General features: G+C 39.1%; 3 protein-coding genes across 5 annotated transcripts in view; 2 read left to right on the top strand and 1 right to left on the bottom strand.

Annotated features, from left to right (window-relative positions):
- Positions 1 to 5,129, top strand: part of Pfdn6 (prefoldin 6) — a 150,997-nt gene extending 145,868 nt beyond the window's left edge. The window contains exons 1-4 of one of the 3 annotated variants that reach the window (XM_065227042.1): positions 4,272 to 4,341; positions 4,396 to 4,473; positions 4,537 to 4,637; positions 4,719 to 5,129. In XM_065227042.1, coding sequence (XP_065083114.1) covers positions 4,401 to 4,473; positions 4,537 to 4,637; positions 4,719 to 4,928 — 384 coding nt within the window. In that variant the 5' untranslated portion in view covers positions 4,272 to 4,341; positions 4,396 to 4,400 and the 3' untranslated portion in view covers positions 4,929 to 5,129. The other 2 variants (XM_065227043.1, XM_065227041.1) reach the window with 2 other exon arrangements.
- Positions 5,130 to 6,925: 1,796 nt separating this feature from the next.
- Positions 6,926 to 9,097, top strand: Nprl3 (GATOR complex protein Nprl3). The gene is made up of 3 exons (XM_065226983.1): positions 6,926 to 7,248; positions 7,313 to 8,480; positions 8,544 to 9,097. The coding sequence occupies exons 1-3, from the start codon at positions 7,050 to 7,052 to the stop codon at positions 9,043 to 9,045; spliced, it is 1,869 nt and encodes a 622-aa protein (XP_065083055.1). The 5' UTR covers positions 6,926 to 7,049; the 3' UTR covers positions 9,046 to 9,097.
- Positions 9,098 to 9,161: 64 nt separating this feature from the next.
- On the bottom strand, positions 9,162 to 11,142 carry Adk2 (Adenosine kinase 2). Its single transcript, XM_065226984.1, has 4 exons — positions 10,876 to 11,142; positions 10,457 to 10,585; positions 9,856 to 10,381; positions 9,162 to 9,803 (listed from the first exon to the last, which is right to left on the bottom strand). Exons 1-4 carry the CDS (start codon positions 10,887 to 10,889, stop codon positions 9,438 to 9,440), a joined length of 1,035 nt encoding a protein of 344 aa, XP_065083056.1. The 5' UTR covers positions 10,890 to 11,142; the 3' UTR covers positions 9,162 to 9,437.
- Positions 11,143 to 14,985: the final 3,843 nt, after the last annotated feature.

Genomic DNA, 14,985 nt, shown 5'->3' with positions numbered 1-14,985 from the left:
AATGTATGTAATATCGGTCTATTGTCCCCAAATTGGGTCTATTTATGGATGCAACTTCGTCCTATCCTGTTTGATTCTCAAAAAAAAACGCTCTTGGTAACGTTTTCTTATGTATTTTTTTTATCACTATCACTGTTAACTTAATACTCTTCATTCCTCAAAACATTTCTTAGAGAAAATTTTACGAAAACTACATTAAATCACTCAAGTTAAAAATTAAAAATTAAAAATTTCGCTTATCGTCTTTCGACCGCAGAATATCTAAATCAAAACATTGTGATGTTCATTATACAGATTTGGCAGAAAAAATCTCCCTTCCTGTTCGTTCCTTATCATCCAAATGCAAACCACATTGTTGACGTTACTCTTATTGCTATATGCTGTCAAATGAATTTCATGGGCCAAAGTTAGGAACATAGAAAAGAAATGTGTCCCTAAAGTTGGGTCCATGATTTACTTGTGAAAACGTTGTTAAACAATTAAAATAAACATAAAATATTCAAACAGTAACTGTGAGTTTTACGTCTAGTGTGTATTATCAGGTAATTCCATTCAATAAATGCCATAATCAGGCCATTTGATGATCGTCAGTGCAACCTTCCCATCTTAACCTTAGAAGTCATGGCGGCTAAAAACTCCGAACAGAGTGATATTCTCAACCAGTTTTATTACTTACGAGAGCTGAAAATGTATTGAAATGTTGTGATATAAATTGATTTGTGTGTGGTACACATTTATCAATCATCAGTGATCAATATTTTCCTTATTTTTTGTGTAATATTCCTTAATTAATTATTTATTTGCGTGATAGGCCGAATGAAAGGACTAGACCCACATTACATACCGTAACCCTATGTGCGATTTTCACTAAGATGAAAGTGGAAATTAAGTGAATTTACTTAGGAAAGGTTGTATCATGCTGGTGGTAATTAAGAATTGGTTGTATGGGACGCCAAAATTCAATAAATGCTTATTTTGGCCTTTTTTAAGCAAACATATTGATACTCACAATTTTTGACGAAAAATGCACCGTAGCTTGATTTACTCAATACGCACCATACTATAAAATAGTGCTAGATGGTCTTCAAAGTGATAACAAGATGACAAATCATCTTTATTTTGAGTAATTGAGCAATTTACTTCTGTTTACCATCATATTTACGATGCAGCATTCATGGAGCCGTGAAATGAAATGAATATATCTTATGAAATTTCATCTGGAAAAGTCAAAGCTGCACATCAGTCTGATCGTAAAAACGTTTTCTTTTTCAATTCGAATGTTATATTGGAAGGATTTCACGCAGGCTTGATGAAAATTATGATTTAATGCTTACTTTCACGAATTTTATATGCAGTCTGTCAACATTATCATCATCGTGCAGTGGCGACATCTGCGTTGAGGTTTTGCGGCAATCTTCCAATGGCGGTAGTGTTTTAATGACGATGATTTACAGTGAAAAATACTCAATGCGTTATGCCTGGTTGTTTGTGCTTACGATGCACCTGAGTGCGCACTAGACTGATGCAAAATTTGAAATTTTCGCTCCACAGTGCTCAAATGATACCAAATCAGGTATACTGCCCGCATAAACACGAACCTTAACTTGACCTTACCAAAAATGATTTATTTTCCAGATTTAACTGAAATGGTCATACACATTTCATGAACGTCTGCGTGTTAAAGTTTTAACACAGACAAACAGACATAACACATTGAATATTTCTCATTCTCTACCACTACACCACCGGCGCCGGCAATTGGCGTATTCAAACAAATTTTAAATCGTTTGTTCATCTTTCTTCCATCGCTTCAATTGAAAGCCAAAAATCGACGTGGAAGTGAACAAAGCAAAACGAGAGAATCTTTAGTCATGGATGGAGAAATGGAGAAATGTAGAGAGCCTACGTAAAATCTAATTGAATTTTAAGTTAACCAATCTTAAACACTTATGGTGGTAAGCTCCAACCATAGAGATGAACTAGCCTAAGGCTAAAAATCTCTTAAATAAAGAATTAAAAAAAAAAGCTCCAACCGGTATTATCATAGAGGTAACTCTAAGACCACTGGGTCCCAAAGAAAATCATTATTATTTTTGGCTCACTCAGTACCAGAACAACGGTCCCAAGCAGTCCCAAGCTATTTCACTCACCCCTGCATGTTCTGCATGAATCCACACACCACTGATGTTATCTGTCAAACTTTCATAGCGAATCAAAACAAACATAGTGTAGTAATAGAATTTCAACTAGAATAGGGTACGTTAATCGTTTGCTTGGGACCAATAGGCTACTAAAGTGGTGAGCCAATTTAAAATCGTTAGTTTCGTTTGGTATTATCCTCGGATCAAATCCCGATCAAGAATGTCCGGCTGGTTTGATGTCGACATCAGAGTTAATCAACATAACTCTGAGCAAACATTTTTCAGATCATACAAACAGGGACGGTATTAAAAGCTAATCCGAGTTAAAGCTTACCGCCATTAGATTTTTTGCCGAGATGGGCACCACCGAGCAGCTGGGCATTTTATGCTGCCGGATCTCAGTGGAAAACTTGACGAGATTCAGCAAAAAATGGAAATTTTGCCGAGATCTCAGCTAACAAACATCCTGCCGAGATTCAGGAATTTTGCCGAGATCTCAGCTAATAAACAAAGATTTTGCTGATCTTCTTCTTTCATTTATTTAACGTCGGTTCCGTAATCTAGTGCCAATCACCGACGGACATCGATTGTCATCCATTGACGGCAATCGAATGTGCAGGAAAGCAGCTTCCACACCTGCGTAGGATATCGCACCCATTCAACACACATGGGCCGGGACCAACGGCTTTACTCCCCTGCGAAGGAAGACGTGACCAGAGATTTTTATGCCTCATGGGATTTCACCGACCTCGGCTGAGATTGAACCCAGACCCATTGGGGTGAGAAAGCAGTCACGCTTACCACTACACCACCGGCGCCGGCTCAAAGATTTTGCTGATATCTCAGTAAAAATAAATGCCAAGCTGCTCGATGGTGTCATTCTCGGCAAAAAATCTGAGTGTGTGGATGTGCTCATAATGTATTGCACAAAATTTGTGCCAACATTTCAAAGGGGCGTAATTGCTTTTGTAAACAATGGCTTTAGACGTCGATTTCTCGCAAATGAAAACCCACCCCTCCAAATTACAAATGCTAGCTGATACAGGAAACATTCCTCTGCGTGCTGGTGTCATTCATTTTTATGAGTGAGGTTTCATTCGCGAGAAATGGACGACTCAAGCCATTGTTTACAAATGCAATTACGCCCCTTTGAAATGTTGGCACTGAGATAATGATAATGTTCATAACAAGGTGACTACATATAGGTGTTCTAATGTGTCAAATTCATGATTCAGCCATGTTGGACTTTTGTATGGGACAGCGACCGAGTTTGTTTACAATTTGCACACACCCCCCACCCCCCCCCCCCCCACCACGACCTCCTCGCCTATATAGTGACAAAGCTGTATCACCATTTATATACCCACCATGGTTCATACATTGTCATACAAGAAGTGTATCCGCGGCATAACTCACTTTCGGAGTTAATTTCCTTTTCAGTGTGAACATGAAGACATGCACACTACCGTTCCGATTCAAATTTCAGACGATTCAAATTTCGGACACTTTCATTTTTAATTAAATATTACATCCAGTTAGAAACAAAGTAATAATGTTAGATGATCGTGGAGGGCACTAGTCAAAAAAAATTAAAATTTACAAGACATGTGGATCATATTCGACCGAGATAATCAACTTTTAAAAGTGTCCGAAATTCGAGTTTAAGTGTCCGAAATTTGAATCGGCACGGTATTTCAAATTTACTCAAATTCGGGTATAATCCAGTGACAAGTTGACAATTTTTTTTTTTTTTTAATTTTTTGTTTACGAGATTTTTAGCCTTAGGCTAGTTCATCTCTAAAGTTGACAAATGGACAACATAGACGTGAATCTGATCGACTTTTTCAGATTAAAAAATTCGAAACTGAAGTACCAAAGCAAATCTTGGCAACAATAAATCGAGGAGTGGTTTACGTAATATTTTCTTTTCGCGTATTCCGGGAGATAAATCGGAATGCGGAGGGTGCAAAGCGAATTGTGGTCTTCCAGCAGACTTCCACCCAACCGGATGATCCTGTCCTTTTTCATATGTTTGTCGCGACTCAAATAAAACTTATCTAGACAACTGCTAACTGAGCTATGTTGTTTGGAATATACTATGATTCAAGCGGTGACAGAATAAAGAAAGAACAAACTGTCAAAATTTTCCAATTTTCGTGCTCACACCATCGAATTGCGGTCATCGTCATAGGAACTCCGGGTTTAATTTTTAGTTTTTCCTGAACAAAGAGACCAAATTCCCTTCAGCTTTCAGACAAAATGGACAAGGAAACAGCAGTACTGCAGCGCAAGTTAGAATCTGAGCTGAAGAACTACAAAGATGCCCAAAAAGGTAAGTTCTTTTCCGGTATCGCCTTGGTTCGGTAGCGGCTAACCAAGTTTTGTCCTTTTACAGAATTTAATAAGCTAGTTCAACAACAGCAACTCCTGGATGGCCAGTATAATGAGAACAAGAACGTTTTGGAGGAACTGCAACTACTGAAGCCCACTAACACGGTAATCGATTGGTTGCTTTAGTTTTTTCACCCCAAAATGTTGCCATGTGTGTGATACTGATGAGTGTCTGTTTTATCGTAGGTGTACAAACTGTACGGTCCGGTGTTGGTGAAACAAGAGCTAGAGGAAAGCAAGCAAAATGTAGCCAAGCGTATCGAGTATATCAACAAGGAGCTGAAGAAGTGCACGGAAAATATCTCCAACCTTGAACAGAAGCAGGACAAGTACCGAGCGAATCTGCAAAAGTTGCAGCGCCAGTACCAAAGTCAGATTGCTCTGACGAAGCCTTAAGTACAAACTTGGTACATTCAACCTGGATGATGATGGTGGTTCGCATTTCTCATGTGTTGAAATATCCGCTATTGTGCGCTTCTAATCTTACATACATGCCTAAAAGTAAGAATTACATTAATTTATAATATCGATCTATAATGTTACAAGGTAAACTTGAAGGTAATACATGAATAATGTCGTTTCCGTAACAATTTATAACATTGTTCGTTTGAATGGGGTCACCTGAAATATCGACAAAACAGAAAACAATGTTCAATAAAGAATATAAGGATAAAAACGGAAGGGGTAACTAAAACGGGAAATGATTCGTCTCCCCTGTTCATCTATTGATTTAAAGTTAATTCAAGAAAGATATGACGTTGATTTATTTGAATAATGTTATTTTTTTAATTAAACAAGCATAGCTAGCAATTTTGTTACGAATATTTGCTATGGATTCCTCAGAGTCCAGCATAGACTGAGTATTTCTAGTTTCCACCGGTTGGTGGTACTATTTACAAGCACTTAGAAGTTAAAAAAAGAAATCCGAATTTTAATTTGAAAATTGTCGAGGAAATGCGCGCTGAAGGGATGTTGCGGACATTGCAAAAGTGTGGTTTACATCTCACTACAGTCTTAAAAATTATCGAGAACATCTACCCTAGCAAACATCAATTAAGTTCGCTAAGTTCACGTAAACAGTACCACACCACTGAACTGTCTTCCAATTGAGGTAAACCCCGGCGGTGCAAAACCTTATACAAAGTACCACCGAGGGGTGCAAAGATAGTTTCAGTGAACTAAAATTGAAGAAATTTTAGATTTCGGTTCCATTTGTAATCCATATTACGAATATGCAATTCCCTCAATACCCCTAAAGAACCGAATTTACCCAAATGAGCAAATGCAAGTGTTAGTGCAGAACTTTGGGTGTAAAACAATAGCGATCAACGTAATTCAAACTGATGTATCAAATATTGTTGAGATTGCAAAAAGTAGATAGTAGATAGTGCTCGTAAAAACTGTGTACATCGTTAGAATGTAATATTACACAACTGATGGAATGACCTGGTTGCAGCAGTTTCGAACTTTATTTTCTGTGTGAGGTACGCTCAATATGCATTATCTCCCGCTAATCCGACAAATTTGTGGCCGATTACTCTAATAAAAAAATACCATAACAGAATGACAACCCAAATGATTGAACTATTCCATAACCATAACAATTTTATTAGGGTAGCGTAGCGGGGTTGATCCGGTAATCCATAAAATCTTTGCTACCCACCATTGTCCATTCTATATCCCTAATAACATTTGTATGGTTATTTCGCTTAACGACGTGTTTAGGGTATCATCCAAACCATTTGTGGAAAAGTTCGACAATTTGGGTTATCGTTCGTTTATGGGATTTGTTTATTAGGGATGCGCAAGTATGGCAAGTATTGATGGTTTGAAAGTGAGGGTAACAAAACAAACCAACATTTTTGGCTGGAGCGAAAGTGAGGATAACAAACTTCACCCTTGAAAATGAGATTACTGAAGTGTGCGTGTTATAAACGTCAGAAAGGTCAACAGGAGACCGTGATGTCGGATTAGCGGAGAGTTACCATAGAGGTAACTCTAAGACTAGGCCCCAAAAAGCATGCTCAACTTTTTGGCTCAGATCTGGTACTATCTTCGGTCCCAAGCTAATCGATTCACCCCTCGAAACATTGGAAAATCCACTAGCCCCTCATTTTATCTGTCAAACTTCCATAGCGAATCAAAACAAACATTGTGTAGTACTAGAATTTCGACTAGAATGGAGTACGTTAAGCGATTTGCTTGGGACCAATAGGCTAGTCAAGTAGTGAGCCAATTTAAAATCGTTAGTTCGATATTTCCGTTGTACGTGCGTTATATGCTGCCAGGCCCCTGGTTAATACATAAGTGGTGCACTTTTCCATCAGGGCAACCTTTTATAAGTAAACCACTGGCTGCATCATGCATCAGTCAGTCAGCTGATAAGAGTTTTTGTTTATACTCCGTGTTCTCTCGGATTTCAGTCATCCGTGACCAAATTTTTCACGATAACGTTTTGTGGAACCATTGATAATCCTACTAATGCACTGTGTGGCAGTGTAGGTAATCCCTGTTGCGATGGAAGTTAATCCACTCAGCATCATCCTGGTCAAATCGGACAGCAAAGGTGACCGACTACTGTTCCGTTACCCGTACAACGTTCCCCAGCAGTTCCAGACGAGTGTGGCCCCAGTTCGGAAGACTCCATATTCGATAGTAAACAATGCGGACGATATCTTGCAGAATGCTCCACCAGCGGCGTCGAATATCTGCTTTGGTGAGAATAATAATTATTCATATTTTTGCTAACGATGGAAAATTAGGAACATTTAAATTTCCAGATCAACTCTACGGAATATCGGATGATGTTCTTGCAACGCTGTTTGCCGTCAAGTCCGAATTGTGCAATCAGAAATTTGAGCTCAAAGTGAACGATGTTCGCTTCGTATCGCATCCAACGCTGGTGAAGATGGACAGTGAGGATCAAAAGAATTCCTCTTATTTCCGGATCAACGTTGTTTTTGCGTTGCATGCTCAAGCTAGCTATTCCGTCGTAAAGTGCTACTACGAGCTAAGTAAACGAATAGGCGTTGCACTGCTGTATGAAGAGAAACGAGCGGGTTATCTTTCGAACGAGATGAAGATGATGGTTTCATGTATGGATGAAGTGGCAGCAGCAGCACAGGAACATGACCACGCAACAACAGCCAGTGGACCATGTGGCAATGTGTTTGATACTATTCTGAAAGATAGTACCCTGGCACAGTTTATCAAAACGATCTACCAAGATCTGAGTACTACGGGACTGCTTAATGTAACGATGAATCAGTCGGTTACGTTGAGTTTTTGTCTTCCGCAAAAGGCTCATCAGTTTCACAAGAAAGGAGTGGTGATCGAGCCGGAAACCATTGATCGATGTTTGCACGCACTTAAGCCATACCATGGAATGTTACTGTTGGTAGATCCATCGGAATTGTTGGATTGTGTGCCTCCGTCTGGTGCGCGCATGCTTCTGCAGCTGATCGAAGCCTATAATCCGTTGAAGAGTCTACAGAATATGGCTTCCGATGCAGATCTAATGATTGACCACGTCTACCAACTGGTAGGTCATTTGGTGTACTGGGCTAAAGCTACCATTATCTATCCTCTATGCGAGACCAACGTGTACGTCATAGCTCCCGACGCCCAGCTGAACATTCACTCGAATCTGTCGGAAAAGTTTTCGACAAAATTCCCGGGCATGTCTCTGTTTGAGGTGATCAGTGACTTTTCGTTACCAACATCGATCGGACATCTGACTACACCATTACAGCATCCGGCTCGTCAGGGAAGATTGGCTCAAATGGTGTTGTGGATGTTGCAGCACCACCTCCTAATGCAACTGCACACATACGTTCAATTTATAGCGTCGTATGATGATGAAGAAGAAGGCCTATCAACCATGAACGGAAATCATATCGATGATATCAAAGAAATAAGAGAAGAGGGGCAGCAGGTCAAGAATACTATGTATGTTGGAATGGTTTGTAGGTAATCGCAATTAAAATTCCCTAATTAACAATCGCATTTTAGTGGATGCTGTTCGCTTCCGGCCACCTCTAGTCAACCCCTCGCCGTCCCTACGAATCGTAAACATTCCCTCTCGGAAGACCTGTTCCCTGATAGTTTAACTTTGGCAACCTCGAACACGCGACCTTCGTCGGCGAGTCATCGATCCAACATCAGCCATTCAAGCGTTGGTCAGACCGCATCCAGTACCGACAACGACGAAAGTATAGCCTCGATGGATGACGACGACAAGATAAAGCGACTGCTGTCGGCTTTTCCAGAGTGTGACCGTAAGGCGATACTGAAGATTCCGGCCGCTTCCAATCCGGAAGACCTTTCACTTATGGTACGTCTCTGGCAGGCCGGGTATTTCAAAGGCGAACACCACCTGGAGGAGATTATGTACTTTGAAAACCTAAGACGATCGCAGCTGCTTCAGCTGGTGGACAAATTTCGAGACATTCTCGTCATCTATGAAACGGAAGATCCGGCCATTGGCAGTCTATACACTGTACCACAGCAGTAACAACAAACTCGTTTTCGTCGCAAGCAGTAACAAAGAAAACATAATAAGTAGATAGCAACAATAAAAAAATTTATTCGAAATCTCAACTGCCCGTATAAGCATATCAGTCCCGTCTGGAAAAAACAGTAATATTTAAGATTTATTTCTTCATTGGCTCTTATGAAATAGGACGATCTAGTTTAGGTATTTTAAGATTTTTTCTGAAAAACAGGTAACTTAAAGTGGACATTGTAAAACACAGGTAAATAACGCGTTTTTACCATAATTCCACAAGGGACCGTTCTGCCTTTAGGGAGAGTCAAGCGGTTGTGGTATACAAAACTAGAGAAAATTCCTCTGAAAGAAAAAGCGCTCGTCTTGAGGGAAGGTAAAATTTTTTGTCATCGACCGTTTTATGGCTTGAAATCAGGTACTCCCTCAAAGGTACAACCAGATCTTTGGATGATTTTCCGGGCAGCCCATATACCACACTCGATGCATGTATCAAAGCTTCGCTGCTGGACCAACTGAGCCAGAAAACCACCAACAAACGCATCGCCAGCACCGTTCGTATCTACAATCTGATCCGTTGGAAGCAATTCAACTGGAAATTCCCTAATAGCTCCATCTTGGATCAACAGCACCGGATCACTGCCCTGAGTAATGATTACAACGCGTCCACGAGCTTCATTTTGCTTTGGTAACGCAGAAATCTTCAAACCGATTTCCTTCAGATCTTCGGTGCCAAACTTTTGTGCCTCGGCAAAGGCAAGCGCTTCCTAAAATGTCAACCATTAGTTTAATTGCGATTTGCAAACATGCCGATCTTACCGTTTCATTCCCAAAAAGAATATCAATGTACGGAAAAACTTGGTCCAGGTTTTCTTTGAAAAATTGTGGAATGAATGGGGCACTCAGGTTCATCATAAATAACCGATCCTTGGAGAGGGCATGCTTCGCCACGGCCAAAATGCTGTCCACACTCACCGTTAGGAAGAACCCGGAAATGTAAAAGTACTCCGCATTTTGTAGAAACTTATCACATTCCGGCGTTTTCAGGTGATCCACCGTGAAGTTATTGGCCGAAGCAAGGTTAGCACACAGGCTTCGTTGGGTTCCGGTAATCAGCACGGCGCACGTTCCAGTCGGAGTGTTCTTGCAGAATTGATACTGCACATTGACTCCATCCTCAGTGGCTTTCTCCGAAAGGATATCCGAATACTTGTCTTGTCCTACGCATCCGAAGAAGACGGCAACTTTCGGCCTTTGGAAAACCCATTGTGCCACGCGGAAAGAATTCTGGACGCTACCACCAGCGATAAATTCAGCGCTGAACTTGTCGACAAGCTCCTTATAGCTACAATTAATAAATATAAACGACAATTTGTTGGCAACCTTTGGAAACCCATTTGTCATGCTTGAATATATTTACATTGGCATGTGCTTTTCTTCTGCAAGGATGGCATTGTTTGGCAACATGTCGTATTTGGCAAGGAATTGCTCATCTACAATTGCAGAGATGTCCAGCAACGGGTTGCCACATCCCAATAGAAGACCGTCCCTGAAATAAAAAAAAAATATAACGGAAACAGTTTATCAGTCGAAGGATGGAAATGTTTTCGCCTAATCCTAATTTCGCTGATGCTTCTTAAATCAGGATGACCTCTTGACCCGCCCGACCACTTATCAGCTTCCTTTCAATCAAGCACCACTTGAAGATTATTTGCAACTTCTCTTCTTTAACTCGTAACACTAAGCTATACCAATATGAGTACTACGCTGTTCAAGGCATTGAAGATAAATATACATTCACATCAACAGGGTTATGAAATGAACTTCCGATACCCTTACCTTAGATTAGCCATCGTATCCAGATATTCTTTTGAAAGTATTCAAATCTGCTATAGATTTTGCGTTCTCCAGAATCTGCACTCCGCGTGGTGCTGTGTGGCAACTTGTGCGCTGAGCTGATTACTAGCAACTGGCTAGTAAAATATCGGACTGGACCACGGCCGCGACGAATCACCACACCACACTGCTGGGAAGAACCGAAAACCGCGAAGAAAAGCACACACACTCGGAACGAGCCGACACACGATTTATTTGACAAAACAATAATGTTTTGATAAACCTCGCGTGACGGATCCGCGTTGTTATCAAAATCGCAAATCCATACGCATTTGACATTTTGGGGACCCCTCGTTTCGATTGACGGTATGTTTTCGGCCAAAACTCTTATCGACCTGAGAGAATGATCCTGCTTCCCCAAAATATGCAATATTGGAGGCAACGTAAATAATCGTAGCGTTGGAAAAGCAAAATTTCACTATTTAACATTACAATCACATGTATCACAAAAAAAAACAGTTACAATTTAACAGTATAAAAATAATGCTGCATTTCCGATTTGTTTACACTAATTCAATGTCAGAACATAAGAGATTGCAACCTGGACCATTTTCAGGCTTAGAAAATGTTTGTTTTTATTTGGTAAGGCGGCCATTTTTTCAGATCGATCGAGGGAGTAGACACGAACGTATCGTTTTTCTATTAAATAAAATAATATCGTTTTCAAGACAGGTGATTTTTTAAATGCGAGTCCTCGGATGGACCTCGCCCGTTTTACCGCAAATCGGCTGTGATCGTTTCATTTCCTACACGTTAAGATGCACATACCTCAAATTCGGTAAATAAACCAAGATATCGGTAAAAATTACCGGTAATCGAAGAAAGTGCATTCATAAAATTCGACACATTTTTATTGGCGAATTTCCATGTAAAATTTCACATGATTTTCATGTGTCCACACACCAACAAATTCCACTCCACTGTACACATGAAATTTATGAGTCAATTGAATAGTATGTGTTGTTACACATGAATTGTATGTGTACACATAAGAACTATGCTGCCCATAATCGCATATAAGTCCCATATGGATAGGAAATCAAGCGAGAAATGGGACTGATATGCGATTATGGGTAGTATGTGTCCGACACATGTATATCATTTGTTTATCACATTGTGGAACACATACAAATAATCATTTAATTTCTATCAGTGTGCTCATACCTAAATTATCAGTAATCATTTTATAGTTAAAAAACTATTTAAAGTAAAAATTAACAATTTTTATCGGTAATAAATACCGATATTTTTTTACCCATAATTTTAGGTAATTGTAGCTTAGAGTGTACACACTTAGAATTTTTTTTTTCGATATTTTTTACTGATAAAAATCGTTTCTTTAAACATTAAATAGGCTATTTTTTACTAAAAATTAGGAAAACTTTAACGTTAAATGTTGGTAATCCATCAGTACCGATAGTTTAGGTACACTGTAACTGGCGTGTATCCATTAATGGGTAAAAAAGTACTCATTTTTTATTACTATATGTAGCAGTCAAATAATGGGTTAATGTCAATTTCAAATAATGAGTACTTTTTTTTATCCATTTCTCAGATCACTTCAGACGAAAATAATGACTACATGTTTACTCATTAATGTGTGCAAAGCAACTTAGATAACATCTTTCACGAGGTCTTTCACTCCTCGCTTCAGCCGCAAACTGCCGAAAACCGCTCGTATTTTTTTTTAAAAGTAAGTATTTCCCAATTTATTTTTTCCTGTTCACATCTAAAAAGTAATCTGAAACTTGCAGGGAGCGCAAAAAGTATTGTATTCAGGACCACATTGATAATAAGTCTTCGACCACATTTTTCGATAAAGAAACAGTAATGCTCAATTGGCTCCTGCAAATGACAGGTCAAATTGGCTCTCGTCATTGTCTCAGCCAGACCGCCAGACTACAATATACAAAAAAAAACCCTTTCGTTTTGGTAGAAAGTCTTTGGAATTTAAAATAAAAGTCAGGAAAATACTGATAGGTGGATTGACCAATCAGGCAGTAAGGTTGGTTGGCGCGAAAACGTGGCGCATCACGCCACGTAGCTCCACCAATAGGAGACAGGTAACATAATTTTGTAATGTAAGCATATTTAGTCTTTAAAACGGTAGAGCACACGAGGCTCTACCTCTTTTTTTTATCATAAATGTGTAACGTGTAAGATCGGTAATAAATAGTGTTAGGATTAAAAGTACTTTTTAAAAAGTGAACTACGAAGAAAGATCCCTTAACTCACCTATTATTAATTCAAAAATTAACTGCTCCCTATTTTTAAAAGTTTTAACTTTTAAAACCGAATTGTACTTCTGTCAAAACAAAAGCATGGCAGTGTTGGAACTAAAAGTGACAAATTACACGTCAAACGACACAACCCAAACGTCAAATCATATGTTCTCTACCAAAAACTCAGCCAGATTGTGGCGGTCATAAGCGCTCGTAAAATGCTGGATTGAGGTAAACACATATTCGTTATCTGCCTTAAAAATTGAACTGAAATCCAAAATTTCATCAACTTTGGTAGATTGGAACCTCGATTGGAACTATTTTAAATAAGTACCATTACATTAGCAAAAATCACCATCTTAGCGCCCCTCGGCGGGACTTTGTAATAGCAACAATCAATACGAAACTAACGATTTTAAATTGGCTCACCACTTTAGTAGCCTATTGGTCCCAAGCAAACGATTAACGTACCCTATTCTAGTCGAAATTCTAGTACTACGCAATGTTTGTTTTGATTCGCTATGAAAGTTTGACAGATAAAATGAGGGGTTATTGGTTTTTCCTATGTTTCGAGGGGTGATTCGACAAGCTTGGGACCGAAGATAGTACCAGAGGTGAGCCAAAAAGTTGAGCACGTTTCTTCGGGACCTACTTGTCTTAGAGTTATCTCTATGGTAATAGTACGTTCAGACTACAGAGTTATAACATGTTATAGCGCTATCTTGATGGTGGTTTCTGTGTTGCAATTATTTGACAACCGTTATAACATGTTATAACTCTCCAGTCTGGACAGCGTTTAATGCCCCGTTCACATTACAGCCTATATCACGTAATATAGGCTGTCTTGCAATGAGCACTCATACACAAGATTTCTAGTGAAAACTAAATGTATGAGTGCTCATTGCAAGACAGCGTATATCACGTGATATACGATGTAATGTGAACGGGGTATTATATCATGTAATATAGGCTGGCTTGCAATGAGCACTCATATATACGATTTCCAGTGAAAACTAGATGTATGAGTGCTCATTGCAAGCTAATCTATATTACATGATATAAGCCATAGTCTGTCCGGGTAGAGTCGGTGTATAATGAGTCACGCCAAGAGAAAAACAGTTGAACTCGCATCACGGTTTTCGAAAGATTCCCATTCTTTTCACTTGGCAACAGAGGACTTCTACAACAACTTCAAATGACTTCTAGCGAGAGAAAAAACATGCGGCTGTAGTAAATCATTATATCAGTGATTTTGTCAAATTATCTTAACAAAAAATAGTAGAAATTCTCATTACTGATCATTACCGAACGTACACTCAAAAAATTCCACACGTTTGATCGAAGTGTTTAAACACTTGATTTTTTAAATGCACAATCACATTTACTTTAAATGTATTTCACCTTAGTTCAATGTGTTATACACGTTAATTTCTAGTGTTTCAAACTTTGAAAAGTTGAAAATCTTTCACTATCTATTCAAGTGTATTGCACATTGAATCACACTACTGTTCAAAACAGATGGATTTAAAGTGTTTTGCATTTCAATACGATGTGAATTGCTTGCTCAGAAAGGTAAACATCGAAAACAAGAGTTGTGACTTTATCCTATCAAGCCGCCTCATATATGAGAACAATCGTGGCACAGTTAGATCGAACGAAGACTCCGACAGCAGCACACCCCAACAGTCCATGATCGAATCCCAAATCAGGCCCATTAAAAAGATATGTGAAAGCTCTGGCCTCTGAAATTTATTTATATATTTGTCGATTGATTTTTAGAGTCGTTAAAGTAGAAGTCGATAAAGTAGAATATTGTAGAATATTGAACTAT

This window comes from Ochlerotatus camptorhynchus, unplaced genomic scaffold (genome assembly GCF_037179485.1).
Source record: "Ochlerotatus camptorhynchus isolate MF236.1 unplaced genomic scaffold, CSIRO-AGI_Acam_v1.1 ptg000265l, whole genome shotgun sequence".
NCBI classification, from domain to species: Eukaryota; Metazoa; Arthropoda; class Insecta; order Diptera; family Culicidae; genus Ochlerotatus; species Ochlerotatus camptorhynchus.
This window is presented reverse-complemented; position numbering and strand designations above follow the sequence as displayed.

What these genes read in the sequence shown, in the direction of transcription:
- Nprl3 (XM_065226983.1), top strand. Translation starts at nt 7,050, where the DNA reads ATGGAAGTTAATCCACTCAGCATCATCCTGGTCAAATCGGACAGCAAA. An exon ending in GGCGTCGAATATCTGCTTTG is followed by an intron (nt 7,249 to 7,312) that starts GTGAGAATAATA and finishes TTAAATTTCCAG; the next exon opens with ATCAACTCTACGGAATATCG. An exon ending in CAGCAGGTCAAGAATACTAT is followed by an intron (nt 8,481 to 8,543) that starts GTATGTTGGAAT and finishes ATCGCATTTTAG; the next exon opens with TGGATGCTGTTCGCTTCCGG.
- Adk2 (XM_065226984.1), bottom strand. An exon ending in GAAGAAAAGCACATGCCAAT is followed by an intron (nt 10,382 to 10,456) that starts GTAAATATATTC and finishes TATTAATTGTAG; the next exon opens with CTATAAGGAGCTTGTCGACA. An exon ending in TTCTTTTTGGGAATGAAACG is followed by an intron (nt 9,804 to 9,855) that starts GTAAGATCGGCA and finishes TTGACATTTTAG; the next exon opens with GAAGCGCTTGCCTTTGCCGA.